Below are 11,105 nucleotides of genomic sequence, written 5' to 3' on the forward strand. Positions count from 1 at the left end.
ACATAGCCTATATAGAATCAAATATGTGAAATAAAAACAATATGTCCAGTATATAAAATTACAAAATGCATAAAATAAAAGAATATAAAAAATTATATTATTGATCGAAAGTTGACATTTGTGAATAGTCACTGTCGAAAATCTTGTCCACCCAGTGCTTGCATCTGCAGGCGGTGAGATGTTGTCAGGTCCATGCGTGACCCCGCTCCTCCCACAGAAAAACGACAAGTTGAGTGTTTAAGTGCACCAAATGTGAAGCTCAGCAGGCCTGTACTGTGCTGTGGTAACAAGAGAGGAAGGAAGTGTACTGGAGGTCAGGAGAAGAAAGCTCGCAAAAGGAGGAATCGTGCCGTTGTCGAGCTTCATCTCAAGGGAAACGCAGAGGAAAATAAAACGTTATATAATCCCATCAGGTGAGTGCAGAGAGTAGACAGTTCAGATTGCTTGACTTTTTGCATAGACTGCTAATAAATTTACAGACAGTCGGTGAATTGTGGCCAGTGTAAATATTTATTGCTAAAACCTTATAGTCCCTATGGAAAACTGAGTCAAAGATATTGATACAAAGCTCTGGAGAGGCAAGACAGAAAAATGGGAAGTGGTATTTGGGAATATGCAGCATTTTAGTTTTTTCAACTAAAGTGCAGGTTGCCATTGTTGGCATAAACCAGTAGCTGCAGCAAAAGAGACATGACTGCTCCTAATGGCATGTTATTTCCTTCCACAGGAAAGGAAAAAGGAGTTGCCTCTGGGTGATAATTTTTTTTCCACTTCACACAATGTTTTTTTTCTGCTGAGAACCCCCCCCCACACACACACACACACCATTGTCACTACACTGTACATGGACTTGATTTCTTTACTCCGCACCTTTGTTCTCATCGAGGAGAGCTACTTTGCACATTTCTATCCATCCCTGCGGTAAGTGTACGCAAGTTGAGGTGATCGATGTGGTGTGATGCTCAGTTGAGCAGACGATCACACTTTTCCCCCCCCAAAATAAATAAAAATACTCATCAACTTTTGTCTTCTTTTGTGCAGATACTTTTTTTTTAAAAAAGAGACGATGACGGACATAAAGAAAGAATTCCTGGTGATTTTTACGCTGCTCTACTGTAAGGTAAGTTGCAAAAGAGGTCATTTGGGCAAAGTGCACAAAATAGCCACTCAATTCTCACACAGCAAGTTAAGCAGATCATGTTGTTCTTCAAGCTGGGGCGGACTTTGGCCAAATCATTTTTATTCATGACAGAAAATAAGTACACTAGTATACTTGAAATGTAGTGGTAGTAAACTAAAATACAGTTGAAAGTGTATACTGTTTGTTGGAAGCATACTCATGAAAGTTTACTGGTGTAAGTATTCTATTACGTATTCTGGTTACAGTTTCTGTTAATACATGAAACAAATAATAAACTTTAAAGTATACTATGCAAGTATGGTAGAGGTTAAATCAACATGCATAAACTGTTTAATGCTTTACATTGGATGTAATTACGTGCGCTTCTTTTCACTTTCCTTGCAAGGTGAGTGCAGTTAAACGACTGGATATGGCCCCGGACGCTGTGGACAACTTGTACGAAGGCTGTCGGGAGGACACCGTGGCGAAATTAATCCGCTCTGATGTGCTAAAACAAGAGCTGAGCCAAGACATTGGTTTCCAGGCAGCTTGGAGCGACAAGTGTTCCACGCTGCTGCCGGGAGGCGTGAAGGAACACACCGCCGCTCTCTTGGCCTATGCTAACGGAAACCGAGGCTTCAAGAAGGCCTTCAACGACGCGGTGGAGACCATGGGAGTCAACGCCAGCACCTACGAGGACCGCTTCCATTACAAGTCCCTGCACTTCCTACTCACGGACGCCATGAGCTTGGTGAGGCCGAAGACGTGTAAGAATGTTTACAGAGTGTCCGAGACTCATTACGAGGCGGAAAAGGGCGCCCGGGTGAGATTCGGACGATTCACCACGGTCCAGTTGGACGTGTCCATGAAGGAGGACGTGGAGGGCGGCGTTTATTTCAACATCACCACGTGCTTCTTCGTCAGCCTGGAGGGCTTCTGCGGCCTCATGGAGGACTACGCCATCTTGTCCCCCGCCGAGGAGTTTACGGTGGAGGATGTCAAGCAAGGACCTGATGGCGACTACACCGAGATCATTCTGAAACACTCGAAACTGAAGGCTAATCACGACTGCTATGCTGCATCACGGTAAGACTGGGGGAAATCCTATGCGTAGCAGTGAATGCATTTTGTATAACCCCATAGAAATTCCCTGTTTAAATACACCCTAGACACGTTTTTATAGCATTTAGTGCACTTTTTCCAAGTTGCGGACCTCTGTCCATGAAAAGATGGTACTGTAAACTTTTCCTCATAAAAGTCCGCTAGCTTAATGCTCAAGCACAATGCAAAACGACATCAATGAGCTAACGAAACCAGATTCAATGTTGCGGTAGTTCTAAACATTTTATGAACCAAATTATATTTCAACACAAACGGTATCAGCACATGCAGACAGCGCATACAATAATACTCGATGAGTAATATTGCAGCAACTTAGTTGCGGACATTTTCGTCTGTTTTATAATCCATTTTACATGTAGTATGACTGAAAGTATTACACCGTCCCCTGGTGGCCAAGTCGTGCACACCAGAAGGAGCGGCACAATGAATTTAAAGCATCAAATTATGATGCAAGAATTTTCACTTATGTGCATTCTATTTAATGATGTTATTCATGCTATGTTTTTATAAAGTACAATACTGGGGAACGCTATTTTTATTACTTAAAAATACACAAAGCTTTTTAGGTGGCGTTTTTGTGGGGCAGCAACTAATACATGGCTTTTCCATTCATTTCAATGGGGAAAGATGATTTGAGGCACTCCTGGAGTTGAACATTCCAAGTGCATCATGAGAACTTGTTCCCTCTCTTTTGTGTTTGCAGGGCCGCGGCAGTTAGCGCCCAGTGGCTCACGGTGATGGCGCTCGTGTGCTTTTTCCTATTTGGGACGCTCAGCCATTAGCAACTTTGCTGCATGTACTGGGTCCCCCCCCCCCCGTTGTTCCAAGCTCATATACAGTATAGTCGAATCTTTGTTCGCATTCGAGAAGGAATAGATGCGCTGGAATGTGATTCTTCCCTTTTCTTGCTTTAAAATGTATGGATACGATTGCTCTTACGAAGTCAATCCATACATTTAACTGACATACCGTGGTGAATAAAGGTGTTGATTACTAAGGGTGTGTGTGATGATTTATAGCAGGGGTGTCCAACTCATTTTTGTCACGGGCCACATCGTAGTTATGACATCCCTCGCAGGGCCGCTACAACTGTGAAGCCATATAAATGAAAGATGACCTCATATACTGTCATTACGTACAGTATACACAACACATTGATGAATAACCAGTTTTGAAATCAGAAGCCTATAAAAACATGTTTTTCGACAATTGGATTTCTTTTCAAAGTGGGATTGGTAACAAAAAAAATGCTTGCAAATATCTCAATGGTGTTACACCAGAACACAATGAGCAATTTTGATTTGCTTTCGCTGGCCACTTAAAATGATGTGGCGGGCCGGATCTGGCCCCCAGGCCACCAGTTTGACACCTGTGATTTATAGGATTTCACATCAACTCACCTTTACAATAATAATAATAATAATGCTTGGTTTTAATTGCTAGGATAAAGGGGTATTAATTGGCTATGTTGATTGGTTTTCATGAAACATCTATTTTGTTAAACATGCAATAATTTTATTTTGTCATTAAAGCTGACAAATAATACTGTAAGGGCTAATAGCCGTATGTTTTTGTTCTAACACTTCAATACTAGCACCATTGCCATTTAAACACACCAATAAATACAACAGATTTCTTCTCTTATTAATCATTTTCAAACAATTGCATTTCGTTAGATTAATTGAATACATCATTCTTTACGTTTAACTAACAAACGTCTATAAATGTAAACAGATTGAAGCAAGAAAAATACAATTGCATGCAATTGAATATTAAAATAATCAAGTTAAAAGGCCAAACTGACAAAATTAAACAATAGTGTTCCCATGAATTAAAGCTACCGTAATTCCTCATATAGTTGCCGTTATTATTATTTTTTGTTAATTATTTACTCAACTGCAAAGAGAACCAGGAAAACAACATTTATTACAATTAATGTTAAATTAAAGTTGACTTTACAACAAAAAAACAGTATTACAGAGAGATGCAGATGATTGCGACGGACAGAGTGGAACTAGTAGGTTGCGTAGCTCGTCGGGACATACGTACGAAAAGGACGCACAAAACATTGCGCAGCGACCACTTGTCAGTGGGCACTGGAACGCCGATCGTCATAAAGACGCCATCTCCACATACTGCACAGTGAACTCATTTACAACGTACAGTTTCATTCATACTGGAAAAGTCGATAATCCGCCAATAAAATAAAATGTTTTCCTGTAACAATTACAACTTTTCACTTTATCCTCATAACATAGATTTTTTTAGCCCCTTTAAAAAGGATATATATATATATATATATATATTAACTGTAAAGTAACTGTTTCTCCCAAAAATAAGCAACTTTTTAATTCCTATGGCATTTACAAGGTAGTTGTGTTTTATGGCATGAACAAGGTAGTTGTGTTTTATTGTTGTTAAAAACGCGAGGTGGGTATTGGGTAACCTTTCTCACCTGCACCCGAAAAGTTTGAGAACCACTGAGCGAGTACAGTAACGCTAAGCACATTTATTATCAGGCTGGGGTTTGCACTCGGACCTACGTTGATTTCCTTGCGAGCGCACACTCTTGTCCTTGCTGAGGATGCTGGTGTCGACGTGCGAGAGCGTGCACATGCTGCCCTGGCGACCGGGGCGGCGCCGTCTGTTCTGAAGCTCCAGCTCGTCGTAGCTGGACACCCGGACGAACGGACACCAGCGGAAAACGCGCTTGAAGCCAGCCCGGAACCTGATCCGATGCCCAGACCCCAACCCAAAACCCGATGTTTTAGTAGGCTGCCAACGTGTGCGGTTTTATGGGTGGAGGTTGGTGCACTCACCTGCTATTGAGGCAGCAGTAGATGATGGGGTTGTACATAGTGGAGCTCATTGCTAGCCACAACACCGCCAGGTAGACCTGCTGGATGGACTTCCACTTGCTCAGATGCTTGTTGAGGCCCGTCACCATGAAGTACACATGGTAGGGGAGCCAGCAGAGAGCAAAGGTCACCACCACAACCATCATCATCTTAACGATCTGCAAGTGGGGGGGGGGGAGAAAGTTCAGCTCAGTCCCGCTCACATCCCAGAGGGGACCAAGATAGCGACAGTGTTGGAGGGATGCAAGGCACTGACCCCCAAACCCCCCTTGTGCAAAACATTGAACAAACGACTATTAAAAAACATTTACCCTCGCGTCATCGACATAGTTTCACTTCTTTTGTTGTACTTACATAGCAAGTAAGTGATAACACACCACCTAAATGGTTTCATCAGTTGTAGAGACATGCAATGTTGATGTTGACATGGAGGAAAACACCAAGGAGTCACATCATATTAAAATGTATTGTACAATCAGCAATCGATACCTGATGTCGGCGTATATGTAGCGTATCATGAAAGCTAACAATACCACGCGTGAGACAGCAAGCTACTTGAGACTGAATTAACACCAGCCTTTGCTGCTTGCTACGAAATAGCCAGCTAGCTATCAACAAAGGCATCAGTCGCCTTTCAACATCCAGAGTGACAAAGAAAGAGAACACAGAAACTCCAAACTCCCAAACTCGGCATGGACGACGCATGCCGCAGATTGAAGCCTGACACATTATGCCAGCTTTGTCTCCCGACGTGTACCGAAGCGCTTTTATCTTCATCGGCTCAATTTTGCCAGCTAATTGCGCCTTTGATGAGATTTGTTTTCAGTGACGCGCTTTTAAAATATTGCACCTGTTTCCATCTCTACTTGTGGGCTCTGACTGAACGTGTTTGTGGCGTCAATTAGTCTGAAGCTTATGTTCCTACCGGCATGAAAGATGAGTGGTCTTCAAATAAATGTCAGCAAATGCATTTGTTGTCCAGTGACTATTTCTGCAAATCAACTTCCTGTCGGGTTAACCTGCAGCCTTTGTCATTATTTATCAATAAAATGTTCTCTTTTGGCATTAATCCTGCTGCCGTCTAGATCGAGTCTTACATCACGGCAGCTGTGATTGCCCTTAATCCTCATATCAGCCTCACTCAGCGCACTTTCACTGCGGATGTCAACCACGCGAGTGCACTCATAGATAGCGCTGACTATCATTGGCAAGCGGTTTATCATAATTTGTTTATTACTGAACAGGCCTGGCATTTTTTCCCCCTGCTTTCTACCAGAAGTGTTAAGGTTTTGTGCTAACACAGACTAGTATTCACAACTGTTAATAATCACCTCAACCTTGTCAGGAAAAGCCGACTAGAACATCTGCACTCGATTCGGGGTTCATCAGAGACACTTAAAATGGTGGCAGGTGTGTGCTGACTCCCATGGTGGAAGATTTTTTGAAAAGTCTTAGTTGAATTATTATTCTAATTTTTTTTTGTACGTTACAAAAAGCTGACATTTAAACAGGGGGTGTGTCGAATTTATAGCCATTCTATATGTTTTTGATCACCTTTGATTTGTTAGTTATGCAGTTGACAGGGTTAAGCAGCTCTCAAGGCACTTCCTATGAAACTTTGTGGTTATGACATATGTGCAGAGTAAGAATTCCTTACATTTTGGTCTGTAACTGAATAAAAATGCAGACCTCGGAATTTATTCTTAACCTTTGATGCTTCAATTACAAATGGAGCACAATGGATTTGTTGTTTACATTGAGATCCCTGCCGGGCTTACAAATAAAGGATTGCCCTTAGCTGCCTTGTTTTTGTCAGAGCGCACGCTGCTTATTGCGACTTCGGCTGTCCAAACAAAGACAAACGTGGTGCTCCATGATTGTTTACTGCTCGCGTCAACCTTTCAACATTGGCTGAGGTCTGCCCACAACTGAGTTATTCTAGTTTCTCTTCTGCTTTCCTTTGCAGAGGTCAAATCGAATGAGGCAAATGATGTATTTATTTATTTTTATGCCAGAATACAAGCAATGGGAGGAATGCTTTTACCTTCCTTTTGGCCCGCAGCTGTCCCTGATAGTTATCAGACGTGTCTCCGGGGATCTCCCCACCCCACAGGGTCACACCGACGATGGAATAAGTGATGGCCATCACCACTAAAGGCACCACATAGACCAGGACCGTCACGATGATGTGATACCTGTGGATGCAGACGCAAATACAAATACCAGACACGCGCTGTCATTGAGAGAATGACGCTTGTTCTTGCGCTCACATGAAGGGGTCCTCTGCCATGCGGGGCCAGGCTACGTAGCACAGGGTCCTGCGGGGCAGAGCTCGAACGGTGGAGAAGTAGCCCAGGGGGAAGGCCAGGACTAGGGCCAGACTCCAGATGGTCACGATCACGGCCAGAGTGGCTTTGGCCGACAGACGAGGCTTTAGAGGATGGATGATGGCCATGTACCTACATTCACAAGCAGAAACAATTGACGAATAGTTACCTTATTCTACATTTTGGTTTGCAAAAGAATATCTATGGGGTGGTCCTTTAGGTCCTTTGTACCCTTTGTCACCTGACTTTTACAGATTAGAAACATAGATTGACATTTTTCCACCTTGAAAATGTATAAATTGTTAAATTAGGTCAGGGTCAATCGATTTAGATTCCACCTTGAGGGGCGGAGCTTGACGTATTGGCTTGAATTAATAATTGGACTTTCGTCACAGTTTACATGTCACATAGAGAGAGGCAGTATAGAATCTTGTTGCTAAAAAAATATCCAATAGCAGTGGACGAGTGGTTAGCACATCCGCCTCACCGTTCTGAAGTTGCCAGTTCAATTCCAGGCTCCGGCAGGGTCTGTTTTTCCAAATTATAGACCAATGTTAAGCGTTGAAAATGGCTTGCTCTCTTTGCCAATGCAATGTTTATAGCTCGACAAACATTACATTCTCCTTGTGTGATTTGTTTTCTGGCTACAGATAGATGGACAGATAATAATGTTTCCAAATAACTAAAGAGTTTGGACAACAAAGGATGACTTTTTTTTTCATTTTTTTTGGGGGGGGGAGGGGGGGGGGGTTGGTTGGCGCTTCAAAGAGAGAAGATAGTTTCTTCTTTTAAAAAGGAAAAAAAAAAAGTCTGAACTATTAGTGCACAATGCACACCAGAAGTTGGCAACATTCTTTTTCCGAGGCCGACATTTTACATCAGAAAAAAAATCAAAAAAGTCTTTAAAATAGTTTCAGTAATAAAATAATAAGGCACTCATTTTTAAATGGAATACTTATAATGTAGTCATAATTAACCAATTTAAAAACAATGCACATAATAACATTGTATTATGGTTAGTAAATCAATTAAAAAATATATCCAATGAGAAATATATATAAAATGGCGTATGAATATTATTATTCACTTCTACCTGAAACATTACGATACAGGGGGTGCCGTCTATGTGCCGTACCTGTCAATAGCAATCGCGGTCATGGTGTAAATGCTGGCGAACACCGCCGTGACCGGGAACAAGTTGTGGAAGCTGCAGTAGACCGCCCCGAAGTACCACTCTCCGTGGGCCGCGTAGATGAAGTTGACGAGCGTGTTGAAGGCGGCCGTGGACGCGTCGCAAAACGCCAAGTTGAGCAGGAAATAGTTGGTGACGCTCCTCATCCGCTTGTGCGCCAAGATGATCCACACGACCACCGCGTTGCCCAGCAGGGCCACCCCGAGGACGGCGCTGTAAGCCAGGGCCCACAGCGCCACTCGCCACGCCGGCTGCGCGAACTGGTTGGCCGGGGGGCTTCGGCTGGAGACGGAGGCGTTCGGGTCGGATGCCATTCCTGGACGAGGACGCTCACATCTGCTGCACAGCGTCCTGATGCGGCTGCGACCCCTCCCTTGGGATTCAAATGTGTGTGTGTGTGTGTGTGTGTGTGTGTGTGGTGGTGGGGGGATAGGAAATACTACTACACAAGTATTTCCATACAAATATTTACTATATCGGATAAATATGGAAAAATCCAATTTTAATGGCAGGAACTGAGCGTGCCTTTTACGAGCGACCGCTTCGCTCTCAAACTACTAAAACACTCACACACTATTGAAAATGCTCATAATATACTCAAATCCTTTATGATATACTTAAAGTCCCTGTAAAGTGAAACTAAATACTGCACGCCTTCTAAATTTTACACACCAAAGTGAGGAGTGTTGTTAACAACCCTGCCAAATTTGAATGCTTAAAAGCCATGTGGGAAGTGACACATTACTATCGATCTGTGAAAAATATGAACTTGACCAAATTTGGACATAGGAGATTTCGGCCCAACGGCAGCCATACAGTATATCTATTGTGTTATTGACGATGTGAATACTTAACTATAATTTCATTTGTACCTGTGGTGAAAGCAAAAGCAAGTCTCCGTTGCTGAGGTGCACTAGTGTGGTCAGTGGATGTGGTCACAGCAAAGTCGCAAAATATCCACTCTCTCTCGTCTGTCATTTCCTGTCTATCCGCTTCTTCCATGACAATTGCACCATGTTTTTCTGGTTCAATAAAATATATTATAGTACAGTAAACTGTGTTTTGTATCAAAACTCGGTTCAGTGTTTTTCTTTTGCAACACGCCGGTAGATGTGTGGTGCTTCATCGGTTCGTGTGCGGCGAAGATTTGCCAGCTAATTATTATTTTTTTTTTTTGCGATGGTCAACTTCAGTCGCTTACAGCTGCATCGCTCGGTGTGCGGCAAGTCATACCTCCACTGTAACCGCTGTATTTATACAGAATAGTGGGGAACGCGTGACTCGCGCCGGACGCCCGAGTCCGTCATTGGCCGTAGTTTTAACCACGCTGAGAGAAAAAAAGTAATATTTAAACAATCTGGAAAAGGTGTAAAACACTTCAACTCCACATCAAATAGCGCAACACCTGACAGTGTACACCAGCGCACTGTTCACACTGCAAGGAAAAACAAAATAAAATCCTCTCAGCAAGACCTCATGACCTCTTTTCCCCACCTTAAATGTCACCGTTCTGTTCCCCTCCCCGCACCGGCTGCTCCCAAAGCTAAAAAGGTCACGGCCTCTGAAGTTCATTAATGGCATTCCCAACTCTTCCTGTATGTCACATGAATAAGTCAGGTGTCGTTTAATCTCAGGGGGGAGGCCGCAGGGGGGAAATATGAACGGTGCTGCATCACATGGGGAGCTATTTCTAATATGGGTGAACATTTTGACTTCTACAACCAAACCAATAATTAACTTTTTCTTTTTAAAAAAATAAAAATCTCACTGACTGTCTATTTTTTTTACAATACTAAAATGGTGCCATCTCCTGGTCATTCAAACTCCACTTTGTTTGTACAAAGCGCAGGTTGTAAAACATCCTCAAGAATGACAATTTGATTTATTGTCAGTACCGCCTTTTTTCTTATATTGCTAATTAGTCTTTCTACAGCCAACAAAGGGAGCATCCACTTCTTGAAATTAGAAGGTAATTCTAGTCCATGGTCAGCAGAGGGCATCTCCACTTCTTAAAAGATGAGCAGTATCTCAGAACGAAAACTGACATGAAATTGCTTCCTTGTCCAAAAATGTCATCTGGTAGAATACATTAAAATAAATAAATAAATAAAGTGTTAAACCAAACAAAGAATGTTTTTTATGAGGTTTGTGGTTTCCCTAAAATTACCGGAAATAGATTTCTTTTCCTGTAACTCGGTAATATGTTGGTCTTCCATTTTTTTTTTTTTTTAATGTGGAATATTACTATTCGTTTCTCTAGTCCAGCAATAATCCGGAAAGGATTGTGTTGGGCCTTGTAGCAGTTCTACGGTATTAAAATATACAAGGGGCCCTGGGTTTACGACGGAGTTCTGTTCAGACAGCAGCGCCGTACAGTTACCTGAATTTTTATGCAAGTCAAAACGCACCGTCGTCTACCACCAATCCACACTAGTGGAAGTAGTAAAGTTATAACTCGAGTAAATTCTTGTATGAAAAAAAATGCA

At 42.4% G+C, this 11,105-nt stretch overlaps 2 protein-coding genes across 2 annotated transcripts; one reads left to right on the plus strand and one right to left on the minus strand.

Annotated features, from left to right (window-relative positions):
• The first annotated feature begins 242 nt into the window (after positions 1–242).
• On the plus strand, positions 243–3,239 carry si:ch211-145b13.6 (T-cell ecto-ADP-ribosyltransferase 1). The gene is made up of 5 exons (XM_061771754.1): positions 243–413; positions 728–921; positions 1,042–1,120; positions 1,527–2,206; positions 2,946–3,239. The coding sequence occupies exons 2-5, from the start codon at positions 845–847 to the stop codon at positions 3,022–3,024; spliced, it is 915 nt and encodes a 304-aa protein (XP_061627738.1). The 5' UTR covers positions 243–413; positions 728–844; the 3' UTR covers positions 3,025–3,239.
• Positions 3,240–4,149: 910 nt separating this feature from the next.
• LOC133477221 (neuromedin-K receptor-like) lies at positions 4,150–10,085 on the minus strand. Its single transcript, XM_061771753.1, has 5 exons — positions 8,563–10,085; positions 7,371–7,559; positions 7,145–7,295; positions 5,062–5,258; positions 4,150–4,970 (listed from the first exon to the last, which is right to left on the minus strand). The coding sequence occupies exons 1-5, from the start codon at positions 8,931–8,933 to the stop codon at positions 4,742–4,744; spliced, it is 1,137 nt and encodes a 378-aa protein (XP_061627737.1). The 5' UTR covers positions 8,934–10,085; the 3' UTR covers positions 4,150–4,741.
• Positions 10,086–11,105: the final 1,020 nt, after the last annotated feature.

This window comes from Phyllopteryx taeniolatus, chromosome 4, assembly GCF_024500385.1.
Source record: "Phyllopteryx taeniolatus isolate TA_2022b chromosome 4, UOR_Ptae_1.2, whole genome shotgun sequence".
NCBI lineage: Eukaryota > Metazoa > Chordata > Actinopteri > Syngnathiformes > Syngnathidae > Phyllopteryx > Phyllopteryx taeniolatus.

Bases quoted from the DNA above. Each gene is read 5' to 3' on its own strand.
- si:ch211-145b13.6 (XM_061771754.1), top strand. From the start codon at position 845: ATGGACTTGATTTCTTTACTCCGCACCTTTGTTCTCATCGAGGAGAGC. The intron at 1,121-1,526 runs GTAAGTTGCAAA...TTTCCTTGCAAG, and splicing joins TTACGCTGCTCTACTGTAAG to GTGAGTGCAGTTAAACGACT. The intron at 2,207-2,945 runs GTAAGACTGGGG...TTGTGTTTGCAG, and splicing joins GACTGCTATGCTGCATCACG to GGCCGCGGCAGTTAGCGCCC.
- LOC133477221 (XM_061771753.1), bottom strand. From the start codon at position 8,933: ATGGCATCCGACCCGAACGCCTCCGTCTCCAGCCGAAGCCCCCCGGCC. The intron at 7,296-7,370 runs GTGAGCGCAAGA...CTGCATCCACAG, and splicing joins ATGGCAGAGGACCCCTTCAT to GTATCACATCATCGTGACGG. The intron at 4,971-5,061 runs GTGAGTGCACCA...GCATCGGATCAG, and splicing joins TACTGCTGCCTCAATAGCAG to GTTCCGGGCTGGCTTCAAGC.